A 16359-nucleotide genomic window follows, 5' to 3' on the forward strand; every position below is an offset into this window, starting at 1 on the left:
ATTTTATCACGTATTTACTAGTAGAGACCTTCCTTGTATTCATTTTCTTAGTAAGCTCTTTAAAATTAGGTGTGTCATTAGGTTTGACTAAAATTAGTCAGAGCCATGTACACACTCACTCACTCCTGCATCAGTCAAAGGTTGTGGCTCTTCTAAGTCTTACCGGAATTATTTTGGCTCCAAAAGGAGGTGTAGTTGGCCACCCCTGCTCTATGATAATAATATTGAAGGTTTTATATATATATATATATATATATATATATATATAGAAACAAAAATTCTCAGTTGATATTTCAAGGTTGCCAGATGCTAGCTAAGTTTTTATGTCCTTAACATAAAAAAAAAATAAAAACAATTTTCATGTAATAAAACAATTTTTATATAATAAAAACTAGAGGTTTATAAGTATACAGTTTTTACTGTCTAAAAGATCATAACATATTCATTGCTGCAATAATCTGTTGAAAAGAATTATAGCAACAGTCTTAATAGATTTAAATAAAAATCTATTCTATCAGAGAAATTCAAAAAGGATATTTGCAGTTTCATTCTATACAAGTATATCAGTCAAGTGAAACAGTTAAAAAAACAACACAAATATAAGGTTAACATTTTTTTGGAATATTAATCAGTTGTGATTAATATCAATACTCATAAAGAAAGGAATAAACAGATTTCTTCATAATTACACATTTATATAAAACATCTTGGAACAGAATTTCACTATATTACAAAAAACTTAAAATTTAATGACTTTTCTGTTTCTGTGCAATCATTTCTCTTAAATTATCTTCACTTTCTTTTAAATTTCTTTCTAGGTATGCTTTATTGCTCTGAAATAGAAAAAAAAAAAAAAAAATATATATATATATATACACACACACACACATCATAATCCAATCATTTTATTCTTAAATGCCACAAACCTGATACTTATTACCAGTTACCTTTTTATTCTTTAAAAAAAAAAAAAAGAAAAGTTTTATTTAAAGCTCCGAAAAAAAGTGTATAAAAGCTGTCCTTGATACACAAAAGAAATCTAAATACTGTACTTATATCAGACACTTATACCTTGAATAGAAGCAATATCAAGTAGTGGTGTGGATAATTTCAGAATAGAGAACTGGACAATGAGACTCATTTGTGTCTATGGTAAAGAAGAGAAGGAAGCTGACATATGAAAATCTTGTTTGGAGAACTAAACAGCAGAATAAGAAATTGTTACCAGAAATATAAGAATTTTGGAGAAACTTTGGAGCAAACAGCAAAGCTAATAATAATGGTAAGTACCTGGTATACCATCTGCTCAGGACATGGACTAGTGATTACTAACACCATGTTCCAACATAAAAAGTGCACAAATTCACGTGGAGAGAAGATGCAAGGAATAAAAAAGTCTCACTGAATGTGTTATTGCCGACAATGATATTTTCCCACCGATTCAAGACAAGAATATACAGAGGACTTGAAATAGGAAGTAATAACCATTTAGTGCTGAGCAGGATAAAATTGATAGTGAAAAATTTATGGAGACAACACACGTTAGAATAATTACTTTACTTAACATTAAGCAAGTAACAATCAACATTTCGATCTCTGTATTGAGGTCATCATCAGGAAAACATACATATGTACAATATACAAGCTACACACTGCTGTGCTATACAAAAGCAAAATAAATCTAAATGTTTCTTAATCATTTATCCTAGCCTGACCTCTGGTGAGGAAAAAAAAGAACTACATTAAACAATTTCTACAGTCCTTTCATATTGAGATTTTCTTCTGTCTGGGGTTGTTCTGGTTGCTATATGGGTTGAAGATGAGTCCTCCACATGCTTGGAATAATTAATCCATCATTTTTGTTCAGATTTGGATGATGTTTTATCATTTCACAAGCTTCTTTGAATTTCTTTCAAACCAGATTTTGGTGTGGTGTAGGGAGGGTTATTACCTTTCCAGTCAATTCTGCAGCATGTTTGAAGTGCATGGTAAAGGCACTAAGAACCAACCAGAAGAAGCCTTCAATTTGCAATCATAATTGGGCCGTGTGTGCTTTCTCCTATAACATGTTGAAGAGACAGTGCTTTAGCGGTTATGGTATGTGCTTTTGGTTCAGGTCCTCTACCCATGATGCAAGTAGCTTTTCCATATCACCAATTTTATCCTTATTTTTCAAAACGGTACATCACTGTAGAATGAGACCATCCAAAGTCTTGTGTGATCCCATTGACACACTTACCAGCTTCATGTTGCTTTAAAACTCGCAATTTCGTTTCAAGATCAATTACTCGCCTCTTTTTCTGTGATTCTTCATTAGGTTTTTTGATTGGGAATGTGGGGACCATGTTGCACAAAACATCGCAAAACATTTAACAATTAGTACACAAATAACCTATTTCTCAAAGACAAAATCAATAGAGGAACTGCTGAACGAGGTTTCCACTGAATGCGCATGATGCATTCTGACTAAATAGAAATATTTTTACTTTACGTTCATTTGCAACTAGGTCAAAAGTACAGTCGAAAATCTTATTTATTCTCTTATGGGATCACGGACGTATCTTCAAAAGGGTGTAAGTCGAGAGATGACTGTATATATATTTATCATTAAATATATATTTCATTAAAACAGAACAGTTACAAAAAGAGCTCTCTATCAGTTGGTATAGACAGAATCCTTGGGTTGGAAAGAGTTGGGCTTGAATCCCATATAAAACAAAGAATTATCAGGGCTTTTCAAATGAAGACGAGTTAGTCTTGAAGAGGTGGCAGGGTTTTCCTCTCACAAACAGGCAAACAAGACCTGTAAACACACACACAAAATACTTAGCTTTAGAGGAATGCAGTAGAAGAATGGCAAGCCAGCTGCATTAAAATTACCTAAAACCTCTAATCAGTCCATCTACTTGATACATCTCAGATAGGCGATAAATAGAACAGTAACAAATCAACGATTGGGGTTGTTGTTTTTCAGCTGAGGTGAGTGCCCATTGCATGTGATTTTGAAAACTTATCAAGACCTTTTTATTTTTTCGGAAGAAGGTTCCCATTTAATCAAAATAAGTAGACACCCACTGTAACTTACATTCAATGAGATTCTAAAAAACAGCCATGCTCAGATATCCTTTCTATAATGTAGCAGCTTGAAATATAGTAATCACTTTCTTCAATAAACTTTGGTGATTAAAAAAAAATGCTCATTGTTTTGTATTTCTCATCTTTCCAAAGATGATATCATCACATCAAAATCCTGACATGTACCCTGAAGGGGTGCACAGGATATAATAGCACTACATGAAAAATTTACATCATTACTAACTTCCTATTTACAATTTTCCTCCAAATCAGTCTGTTACTTGTCAAGTCTCCAACATTATCAGATCTTATATTTCTATCATCTAAGGCACTTTGTACCGTATCAATCCACGTTTATCTTGGTCTCCTTCTGGGTTGTTTTCCTGCCAACCTGGCAGAGAATGCTTGTTTTGCTAATCTTTCCTCGCCCATTCTGTTTAAGTGACCATACCACTTGAGATTAGTTCTGCTAACGCATTCCTGGATGCCAACAATATCAAGTTCTTTCATAATATCCTCGTTTTTAATATGATACTGCCATTGATGCCATCTCTTCATGCCTCTAATCTTTCTCAGGACTCTCATATCTGCGGTCTCTAGTCTTTAGTCAAGTGTTTTACTTCTGACGCAGCTCTCAGATCCATAAGTTAAAACTGGTTTGAACACTGTCTTGTATACAGCTAATTTAGTGTTCTGACTAATTTCTCTCTTATTCCATATGAATTTATTCAATTGACTTCCTACCATACCAGCTTTGTTGATTCTGTTGTCTATTTCCATATTTAATTTACCATCTTCAGTGAAAATCATGCCTAAGTAGCTGAAATGTTTTACTTGTTCCACAGGATCCCCGTTCAAAACGCAGTGGACATTTTCAACAATTTCACCTATTTTCATTGTCTTTGTCTTTTTAATGTGCTGACCTTCATACCATATCTATTACAACACAAACTTTTAGCAGATTTATTTAGAAGTATAACATTGTCTGTATAAAGCAAAGAGCTGACATTAACATCTCCAATTCTGATATCATTTTTAATATCACTTTCCTTCATAATGTGATCCATATAGATAATGAATAACAGAGGGGATAATGTACATCCTTGTCTCACACCAGATTTAACATTAAACCATCTTCAAGTATTACCTTCAATTCTAATTGCAGACTTGCAACTCAAATAAAGACTAAGCATTGCTTGATATAATGCCCCACTGACACCATATAACTGTAGCATATTGAATAGCTTCTAACTTCTCTCCTGGCACCTTGTCAAGCTTTTCCTCCACAATTCTTCTGAACGTTTCTCAAGTATACTTGCATAGATCTTGCCAGGAACACTCAGTAGAGAAATACCTCTGGAATTCTCACATTCAGTTTTATTTCCCTTTTTATATATGGGTACTATAAGAGCTCTACTCCAATCATCGGGTATTCGTCCATCTGTCCAGGCTTTCTGAACTACGCAGTGCAGCCACTGTAAGACTCTTATACCACCATACTTCAGCATTTCTGGTCGTATATCATCTACTCCTGCTGCCTTTCCACATTTCAAGCCTTTGATGGCTTTTTCTCCTTCAAGTATGGATATGTATTCCTGACTGTATGCCTGTTGAGTGTTTTTTTACCACTGTGCTATCACTGCTTGTTTCGTTTAGCAATTTTTCAAAGTAATTACTCCATACTTCAAGGATATCTTTTTCTCCCATTTTCATGTCACCTTTATCATCTCTAATTCCTTTTACAGCACTCTTTCCTCCATTTCTAAGCTTCTTCAATAACCTCAAGAATATCTTACCGCTTTCTTGATATTTATTTTCTATGTTCTTGCCAAAGTCCTCCCATGACTTTTGTTTAGCTAGTTTTACACAGTGTTTCCATTTTCTTACATTTGTCTTTGTATTCTCTAAGAGCACAAGCTGACTTATTTGACAGGAACTTTTGATATGCTTTCTTTCTTCTTTTCCTTCACTGCCTCTATAACTTCCTGTGTCCACCATGGCGTTGCGATTTTTCTATCCTTGCAGACAACCTCACCACATGCCTCTCTGGCTGAATCAATCAGGGTTTTCTTCAAGGCTTGCCAGTGAATCTCCAAGGTTTGGTTCTTGTTCTCAAACTCTTTCTGTATTTTTAGTCTACAGTTCACATCTGAGAGCTGCTCAACATTTATTCGCTTTAAAACTTTCTTACATGTTATTCTTTTCAATATGAAATTGAATTTTATCCTGCTCAAGACTAAATAGTGAACAACTCCAATTTCAAATCCTCTGTACACTGTGGTGTCCTGCACCAGGGAGAAAACATCACTATCAACAATAACATAGTCAATGAGACTTTTCTTATTCTTTGCTTCTTCTCTCCATGTGAATTTGTGCACAATTATATGTTGGAACATGGTGTTAGTTAACCAGTCCATGTCCTAAGCAGAAATCCAACAGCTCTTTGCCATTATTATTAGCTTTGCTCTTTTCACCAAATTTCCCCAAAATATTTTTACTTGTCTGACAATCATTTCCTATTCTGCTATTTTGATCCCCAACAAAGACCAACTTTTCCTTTTTCATTGTGTCAGTTGCTTTTTCTAAAGCATCAAAAAATTCCTCACTTCTACCTTAGTAGAACCTTCTGTGGGACCATAGGCAGTAATAAGTCTCATTGTCTAATTCCCCATTCTGATATTAGCCCACATCACTCTACTTGAGACTGTCCGCCATTCAAGAAGATTAGCCTCGTATTTTGTGTTGAATACTATGGCTACTCCTTTTCCTCGATTGTCATTTCCTGAACATAACATTTTGTATTTATTGCTCAAAAAGATCTCACCAGTTTTTGTCTTTTTTGTTTCAATCACCCCTATTATGTCAATCTGGTACTTATCTAATTCCTCAGCTAGCTCCATTTCTTTGCCATTCGGTCTTCTTATGTTGACAGTACCGATCTTTAACTCTAGTGATGTTGAGTTGTGGTGTGCTTTCAGATTTGTTCTATTTGTCAAAAGATGAATATATATGTAAATATACATCCACATGTTATATATACAAGTGACCTCTTGCACAATGAGGGGTTTTAAGGGTGCTGACCCCTGCACAGTCGAAAATCCATATACAACTTTTGACCCCCTAAAACTTTACTAATATCCTAACGTTGACTGGAAGCCTCATCAATAACAAACCGTCTATTAACACATATTTTGTATGTATTATATCGCAAATGACGCTATGTGCAGGTTATGCAGACGGTATGGTGTGGAATTTGTGGATGTGTGGAATGAGTTTGATGAGCGAAAGGATTTATACAAGATGGATAGCCTGCATTTGAATGGATTTGGTGTGCAGAGACTGGAAAAAGTGTCGCTGAATGAAATGATGTGCAGAACCAGGGAAACTAGACCTACCAAGGAGGGGGGGGGGGATATGCAGATATCAGTGAGACAGTTGAGTGTAAGAATGTATATAATGTACCCGAGCCAGTACTTAGGACAAGAAATCGGAATGGGATAGTTAGAATAACATATCAAGATAGGGGTGGGACAAAGGGACCTCTGCATTTCATGTATACTAATGCCAGGAGTATTAGGAACAAGAAGGAAGAATTTTTGGCCTTGGTTGGCTCTTTCTGGCCACAGGTTATTGGCATTAGTGAAACATGGCTGACGGAAGAGGATATAGTTAGTGGGATAGAATGTGTAGGTTATAGTGTGTTTAGGAGGGACAGAGAGAATAAAATGGGGGGAGGAATGTTATTGATGATAGCTGATGAACTGCAGCCAAGGAGATTTGAAGTTGTATTACAGAATAGTGAAAAGAGCTCATTTGAGGCTATTTGGTGTGAGATTGTGACTAGCAGAACAAAATATACAGTTGGGTGCTGCTATAGACCAGGTGATGGAATAGATGAAAATAGTATGCATAAACAAACTGATGAAATGAGTGTCAGGAGGGTAATTATTATGGGGGATTTCAACTATGGTAACATTGATTGGAAGGAGGAGAGGACACATGTGAGGAAAGAACTGGATTTTATTCAATTATTAAGGGATAACTATCTGAGACAGCATGTAATAGAAAATACTAGGGGTTTGAGAGTGCTTGACCTGGTAATAGCATCTCAGAATGACTGTAATGAATATGACCATGTTGCCACCTATTGGGGAGAGTCATAAGGTCTTGACCTGGGAGGTGGCTAAAGGTGTGGAATTTTCGATTAAGACAGGGTATATGTGGAATTAACGTGCTGGCAAGTATGACAAGCTTAGGAGATTGCTTGTTTCAGTGCCATGGCATGTAAAACTGCAAGGGCTGGATGTCGATAGAGCATGGGAAGTGGTCAAGGAGCATTTACAGGAGGTTATGGCTGATTGTATAACTAGGGTCCGAATAGTAAAACAAGTAAGGATTAAATGGATGAATAACACCATTAAGCTTGAGCTGCAAAAAAAGAAACTGTGGAGGTAATTTAAAGAAAGGGGTGACCTGCAGGCACACAAACGGTATAAAGTGCAGGCCAGAAGGGTAACGAATGTGGTAAGAAAAGCAAAAGCAGATTATGAAAGGAAACTAGCTATGCAAGCTAAAGAGAATCCCAAACAGTTCTTTAAATATGCAGCAAGCAAAAAAAAAACCTACGCGGCAGAATGATTTTAAGGAATGCCGATGGTAGGGAGGTAACTGAATCAGTTGATATAGTTGAATTATTGAGTGAGCACTTTGCAAGAGTATATCATCCAGGTGGTGAGAAAGAATGAAGGAACCATTAGTTTATATGGGAATTGTGATGAATGAAGTGGAGGTGAATAGTCTATTACAGAACCTTAATGTGAATACATCTGTGGGATTGGATATACCGGCATGGGTCTTACATGAAGCAGCTAAAGAATTATCAGTGCCCTTGACCATGTTGTTTAATCTGAGTCTCAGGTCTGGTTTAGTCCCAAAGGTGTGGAAAGAGGGGAAAATAGTTCCACCGCATAAAGGAGGATCCAAGACTACTGTTGCAAATTACCGACCGATCAGCATATCAGGAGTCATTGTCAAGTTCTTGGAGAAAGTAGTCAAGAGAAAAATACAGGAATGGATTGATGAAAATGAGATACTGTACAAGAGACAGCATGGCTTTGTGAAGGGTAGATCATGCCTCAGTAACTTGCTCAAGTTTTATAACACAGTGACGGCTGAACTGGATAAGGGTTTACAGTGATACTGCTGGACCTGGCTAAGGTCTTTGACAGGATACCACATGGAATTCTAATCCGTAAACTGTAACATATGAGAAAGGATATAGGGTTGGTGAGATGGATAGGTGGATGGTTGATGAGAGATATCAGAGAGTAGTTTATTCAGGAGTAGAACCCAAAAGACGGCCTGTGACTAGTGGTGTGCCTCAGGGTTCTGTTCTTGGACCACTGCTATTTAATTTGTTCATTAACGATATAGGGAAGGATCTAAGAGGAAAGGTTCATTTGTTCACTGCTGATGCAAAGTTGGGTAGGGCAATAGTGAATGCAGAAGCTGTCAAAATTTTGCAGGATGATTTGGATAGATTGGAGTTCTGGGCTAAGGAGAATGGATGTCAATTTAATGTGCCAAAATGTAAGGTTATGCATTTTGGGCTGAAAAGATTAGCAGCAGTATACCACATTGGTCAGTGGTGCACCCAGGATTTAATCTGGGGGGGGCGAGTTGAATGGATAAAAATATTTTTAATACAATGAATTTGCATTAAAAATATTTTTATCTGTTCAACTAAAAGTCGTTAAATTTCATTCATTCGATACAATTCATTAGGTGATTATAAAAATTTATTTCATCATCATCATCAAATTCCTGCCATGTACCCTCAAGGGGTGTACAGGATATGATAGTACTACATGAAAAAAATTACATAATTTCTAACTTCCTATCTACAATTTTCCTCCAAATCAGTCTGTTACTTGTCAAGTCTCCAACATTATCAGCTTGCTTTTTGCATGATTTCCGAAAAATATATAAATACTGGAGTTAACTCACAACACATTTTGTCTAAGTATTACTTTGCACTTCTGAAGATATATTGAGCCTTGGGTGAAGGAGGAAAACCTTCAACAATAAAAATCAATAAACAACAAGCAATTGATTGAAATGTGGGCATGTGGATAACACATGTTCACTTCAAATCTGACAAAACAGCAAGGGAAGGTGGAAGCAATAAAACCATATTGTTTTTCACTTCACCCCTCTTTTATTACTTGTCATTCTGCCGCTACAAATTAAAATAGTGGCAGAATGTTCATGGAATGGACATTCTGTCGCTATTTTTTTTTTTTTTTGTTTTTTAAGTATTCATTTTATTTTAATAATTTTTACTTACTTATTCAATTTTAATTTGTTTTGTTTGGATAATTAAAATATATAGATTTATTTCGTTAATTTAAGCCTGTGGACCACCTGTCCCATCGTCGTGGACCACCTGTGGTCCGCAGACCATAGGTTGAGAAACATGCTATAGGGTTCTCTCACCTTATGTGACCCCTAATTCATAAGCATTTTTGAAATAGAAGACATGACACAACATAAATAAAAAATGAATTTTAATTAGAAAATTTTAATTCTCTTTTAGAGAATTAAAATTTTCTAAAATACTTTTCCTAAATTTGTTTTTTTAACCTTTTCTTTGGGGGGGGTCCCTCAGCCCCCTTCCTGGGTGCGCAGTGACATTGGTGGAATTGTACTTCAGGAGATTGATGAGGTCAGGGACTTGGGAGTGTTGGTGGATAGGGAACACACTGCAAAAGTGGCTAAATCAGCTCATCAAATCACTTGGTTGCTGAAACATACTTTGACGAGCAGAGACAAGCAAGTTATTGTTCCTCTGTACCGAGCATTGATAAGACCTCATCTCGACTACTGTGCCCAAATTTGGTCACCTAGGTTTCTTCTGGTTGTGGAGGAAGTGGAGAGGATCCAGAGGCGAGCGACCAAGATGATAGCAGGTCTACGGAATGAACCTTATGAGAACAGGTTGAAGATTTGTGGGTTGCAGAAATTGGTTGATAGGCGGAAAAGGGGAGATTGCTGAAGGGTTTCTACAGGATTAATTCAGAGGATATTTCTGAAATCAGGACTGGTAGTGGGAGAACTAGGGGACATCTATGGAAGCTGGGCAAGAGTGGTAAATGAGTGGAATAAGCTGCCAGAGTCTATTGTGGGTGCTATACCAGCGAATGAGTTCAAGGCAAAGTATGATAGATACTGTGAGAATGTCGAATAGTTGTGTGGACATGATGTTTAGAGCCTCCCTCGATGAGTCTAAGACAATAAGGAAGAGAAAATACATTTACAGTACTGTATTTATCAATACTCTAAGTCATCTGTTTAGAAGATGAATTGTCTGTCAGTATCTACATCAATATTGTCTTATATTATTATTATTACCCGACACCTCCAGGGAGTCCAAAGACTCATCAAGGGAGGGTACCTGCTCTACAACTATCTGTCTTCACCATTCCAGCTGCAACTACCTTCATCATACCTACACCATCTACCGCCGACCACCACTACTAGTATTTCCACAAACAAATATCCATGCCCACGGCGGGATTCGAGCCTGCAGCCTTTCGGCTGGAGAGCAAATATGCTAACCACTCGGCCAACCAGGCTGGCATATAACGCAAAAGACAGATGTTATATGTATTATTAAGACTAGACATAAAAAAATGAAAGGATAACGTGATAAAGAAATTAGTATTTACTTACATATATAAGACTTCATATTAACGATGACAAATTTAAGCAAGATCTTTAAAGATAAAAGATATTAGCCTTGTAACAAAAATCAGGATCATGAAAGCAATGGTATTCCCTGTGGTGCTGTATGGATGTGAAAGTAGAAACAATGAAACATTTCAGCTACTTAGGCACAATTTTTACTGAAGATGGTAAATTAAATATAGAAATAGACAACAGAATCAGCAAAGCTGGTATGGTGGGAAGTCAATTGAATAAATTCATATGGAATAAGAGAGAAATTAGTTGGAACACTAAATTAGCTGTACACAAGACAGTGTTCAAACCAGTTTTAACTTATGGATCTGAGAGCTGGGTCAGAAGTAAAACACTTGACCAAAGACTAAAGACCGCAGATATGAGAGCCCTGAGAAAGATTAGAGGCGTGAACAGATGGCATCAATGGCAATATCATATTAAAAACGACAATATTAGGAAAGAACTTGACATTGTCAGCATCCAGGAATGCGTTAGCAGAGCTAATCTCAGTTGGTGTGGTCACTTAAATAGAATGGGAGAGGAAAGATTAGCAAAACAAGTGTTCTCTGCCAGGTTAGCAGGAAAATGACCCAGAGGAAGACCAAGATAAATAGAATGGGAGAGGAAAGATTAGCAAAACAAGTGTTCTCTGCCAGGTTGGCAGGAAAATGACCCAGAGGAAGACCAAGATATAGGTGGATTGATATGGTACAAAGTGCCTTAGACGATAGAAATATAAGATCTGACAATGTTGGAGTCTTGACAAGTAACAGACTGATTTGGAGGAAAATTGTAGATAGGAAGTTAATAATGATGTAATTTTTTTTAATGTGGTGCTATCATATCCTGTACACCCCTTGAGGGTACATGGCAGGAATTTGATGATGTGAATGGCACCATGTATAGTGTAAGTGTTTGTGTGCATACATTTTGATAAATATTAACTTTTTTATAATAGATTTGTGTATATTTAATGATAGTAAATGATAAAATAGACTAGTATCTACATATTTTATGCATTCATGACATACCTAACTTTTTCTTGATTTTTTCAATATTTCTAGGCAATGTGGTTGTTCTGAGTTTTTTCAAATTGTCACAAATCTCAAAAAATTTTTCAAATAATACATGTATTGAAATAAAAAATCAGTGTATGAGTGGACCCGCACAGATCAAACCCATGTTGTTCAAGGGTCAACTGTGTGTGTGTGTATTCCACAAATAGTCTCATCAGGTCGATATTATGCTTTCTGCTTTTATGTTCTTTAATGATTTCAGTCACCATTTACCATCAACTAATGTGAGGCTACCAGAGGCAGCACTGATCTGCCACTTTTATTTTACTTTTTTGTCATAGTTGAACACTTAAAGGATAAAGCTATATAAATGGAAGACTTCAGGTGGTGTGCCCCATTAGTAGATATCCACCTGGATACTGAATGAACGATCAGGGATTAGAAATTGCAATTTAGCCTACCAAATTATTCCATACTAGCATAAACCAAAAGAAAACGATGTTAAAAAAAATGACACAATGCTGTGCCATGCCAATTGGGGAGGTGGCCTGTTATACAAGGCTCTACTGTTTTTGTCAAGGAACCAGAAGAAACAATGAAAAGTCTACTAGAACAAAACTCTAGCTCAACATCAGCAGAATCAAAGACTGACATAAGTAAAAAAAAAGTCTAAATTTGGTACTAAACACACAAAGATAAATTTGAGTGACAAAGCAGTTTTAAGTACATTGGCATGGGCAAATTTCATAATTGAGAATTGGATGATGAAATTTATCTGTGCCTGTGATTCCATAGAAGGTCCTCCTAAAAGAGTAGAGGAATATTTCAAGTCATTCAAGAAGACAACTAACAAAGTAAAAGCTGGTCATTGTTCGAAATTTAAACAGCAAAATGTTTTAGGAAAAGTTGTACGAGGTGCAAAGCTAATAATAATGGGAAGTACCTGCTGAATCTCTGTCCAGGACATGGACTACTCATTACGAATACCATGTTTCAACATAATAATGTGCACAAATTCACAGAGAGAGAGAGAGAAGACAAGAAATAAGAAGTTTATATTATTGTTAACTGTTATATCTCCACACTGATAAAGGACACCAGAGTATACAGAGGATTTGAAACAAATGATCACCAATGAGTTCTCAGCAAGATACGAACACCATATCTGAAAAGAAATGAAGGAAGCTTTAAAAAAGAATCTTTACGAGGTAAGCTGTAGACTCAAAGATACAAAGTTTATTCAAGAAGAAATAAAAGAGTTTGAAAACCAAACCATAGATTCTCAGTGGTACATTCTAAAGAAAGCACTGATTGATTCAGCTGGAGAGCTGTTTGCTAGGATAGACAAATCACCCAAACTTCATTTGAATACAAGAAGTTAGAGAGGTAGTACAGAAAACAAGAGAGAACATCGAAAGTTCCTAGTAAGTCACATCACACAGGTGTCTCAAGAGAATATGGAATAAATGTGAGAAGACTTCTCCAAGTGAATTTGTGTACATTTTTATGTTGGAATTTAGTAATAACCAGTTCATATCCTGAGCAGAAATCCAACAGGTATTTGCCATTATTATTAGCTTTGCTCTTTTCTCCAAATTTTTCCAAAATATTTTTGTATGTCTAATAATCATTTTCTACTCTGCTATTTAGATCCCCAAGGACCAACTTTTCATTTTTCATTGTGTCCGTTGCTTTCTCTAACGCAGTGGTGGGGACCTCCCCTGTGGGGGAAATTTCACCCATGAGTCTATTTCAATTCGCCCCTTTGCTGATGTACTCGTATGTACAAATAAATAAAATTTTATAACAACTTAAATTTATTACAATTAAATTTATTTAAATTTCATCATCAAATTCTTGACGTGTACCCTCAAAGGGTGTACAGGATATGATAGTACTACATGAAAAATTTACATCATTACTAACTTCCTATCTACAATTTTCCTCCAAATCAGTCTATTACTTGTCAAGACTCCAACATTATCAGATCTTATATTTCTATCGTCTAAGGCACTTTGTACCGTATCAATCCACCTATATCATGGTGTTCCTCTGAGTTGTTTTCCTGCCAACCTGGCAGAGAACACCTGTTTTGCTAATCTTTCCTCCCCCATTCTATTTAAGTGACCATACCACCTGAGATTAGCTCTGCTAACGCATTCCTGGATGCTGACAATATCAAGTTCTTTCATAATATCCTCGTTTTTAATATGATATTGACATTGATGCCATCTGTTCACGCCTCTAATCTTTCTCAGGACTCTCATATCTGTGGTCTCTAGTCTTTGTTCAAGTGTTTTACTTCTGACTCAGCTCTTAGATCCATAAGTTAAAACTGGTTTGAACACTGTCTTGTATACAGCTAATTTTGTGTTACGACTAATTTCTCTCTTATTCCATATGAATTTATTCATATGGAATAAGAGTTATTGAAGAAGAGTCATAAGGAATAAGAAATATTGAAGATTATGGAAATAGACTTCCTACCATACCAGCTTTGTTGATTCCGTTGTCTATTTCCATAATCTTCACTAAAAATCGTGCCTAAGTAGTTGAAATATTTTACTTGTTCCACAATTTCTTCGTTCGAAACACAGGTAACATTTTCAACGATTATACCCATTTCCATTGTCTTTGTCTTTTTATTGCTGACCTTCATACCATATCTATTACAACAGTTATTCAATTTAGTCAGGGAATCTAGCAGACTTGTAGTGGATTTATTTAGAAGTATAACATCATCTGCAGAAAGCAAACAGCTGAGATTAACATATCCAATTTTGATATCAGACTGAATACCACTTTCCTTCACAATGTGATCCATATAGATAATGAATAACAGAGGGGATAATGTACATCTTTGTCTCACACCAGATTTTAACATTAAACCATCTTCCTGTACTACCTTCAATTCTAATTGCTGGCTTGCAACTCAAATAAAGACTAAGCATTGCTTGATATAATGTCCCATTGACACCATATAACTGTAGCGTATTGAATAGCTTCTCTCTTGGCACTTTGTCATATGCCTTTTCCAGATCGACAAAAATTAAATACAGATCTTTGTTATATTCCCATGTTTTCTCAACTATTTGTCGTAAAGTGAAGATCTGATCTTGAGAACCTCTATTTGGCTTGAATCCAGATTGTTCTTCACCAAGCTTTTCTTCCATACTTCTTCTCAACCATTTCTCAAGTTTACTCGCATAAATCTTGCCTGGAACACTCAGTAGGGATATACCTTTGTAATTCTCACATTCAGTTTTATTTCCCTTTTTATATACGGGTAGTATTAGAGCTCTACTCCAATCATTGGGAATAAATTCCCTCTGTCCAGGCTTTCTGAACTATGCTGTGCAGCCACTGTAAGACTTTTATACCAGCATACTTCATAATTTCTGCTCGAATATCATCTACTCCTGCTGCCTTTCCACATTTCAAGCCTTTGATGGCTTTTTCTCCTTCAAGTATTTATATTTATTCCTGACTGTATGCCTGTTGAGTGTTTTTTTACCACTGTGAGATCACTGCTTGTTTCATTTAGCAATTTTTCGTTCGAAGTGCTTACTCCATACTTCAAGGATGTGTTTTTCTCCCGTTTTCATATCACCTTTATCATCTCTAACTCCTTTTACAGTACTCTTTCCTCCATTCTAATCTTCTTCAACAACCTCCAGAATATTTTGCAACCTTCTTGATATTTATTTTCTATGATCTTGCCAAAGTCCTCCCATGACTTTTGTTTAGCTAGTTTTACACAGTGTTTAGCTTTCTTACATTTGTCTCTGTATTCTCTAAGAGCACAAGCTGACTTATTTGCCAGGAGCTTTTGATATGCTTTCTTCTTTTTCTTCCCTGCCTCTTTAACTTCCTGTGTCCACCATGGAGTTCTGAATTTTCTATCCTTGCAGACTGGCTGAATAGATCAGGGTTTTCTGCAAGGTTTTGTTCTTGTTCTCAAACTCATTTTTTCTTCAATAATCTTTCTGTATTTTAGTCTACAGTTCACATCTGAGAGCTGCTCATCTTTTATTTGCTTTAAAACTTTCTTACATGTCATTCTTTTCAATATGAAATTCAATTTTATTCTGCTCAAGACTAAATAGTGATCACTTCCAATTTCAAATCCTCTGTACACTCTGGTGTCCTGAACCAGGGAGAAAACACGATTATCAACAATAACATAGTCAATGAGACTTCTCTTATTCCATGCCTCTTCTCTACATGTGAATTTGTGCACATTTTTATGTTGGAACATATTGTTAGTAATAACCAGTCCATGTCCTGAGCAGAAATCCAACAGACAACAGGTATTTGCCATTATTAGCATTGCTCTTTTCTCCAAATTTTCCCAAAACATTTTTATATGTCTGACAATCACTTACTACTCTGCTATTTAGATCCGCAACAAGGACCAACTTTTCCTTTTTCATTGTGTCAGTAGCTTTCTCTAGAGTCTCAAAAAATTCCTCCACTTCTACCTTAGTAGAACCTTCTGTGGGACCATAGGCACAAATAAGTCTCATTG

General features: G+C 36.0%; 1 protein-coding gene across 2 annotated transcripts in view; it reads right to left on the reverse strand.

Annotated features, from left to right (window-relative positions):
* Window positions 1–355: 355 nt before the first annotated feature.
* Window positions 356–16359, reverse strand: part of Pfdn1 (prefoldin subunit 1) — a 51866-nt gene continuing 35862 nt past the window's right edge. For both annotated transcript variants that reach the window (XM_090404125.1, XM_090404126.1), the window contains exon 4: window positions 356–833. In XM_090404125.1, the coding sequence (XP_090260251.1) occupies window positions 747–833 (87 nt within the window). In that variant the 3' untranslated portion in view covers window positions 356–746. The remainder of the gene's footprint in view (window positions 834–16359) is intronic.

The sequence above is a fragment of the Typopeltis vanoorti genome, chromosome 14, assembly GCF_054136105.1.
Source record: "Typopeltis vanoorti isolate ZY-2024b chromosome 14, IOZ_Tvanoo_1.0, whole genome shotgun sequence".
Lineage (NCBI taxonomy): Eukaryota > Metazoa > Arthropoda > Arachnida > Uropygi > Thelyphonidae > Typopeltis > Typopeltis vanoorti.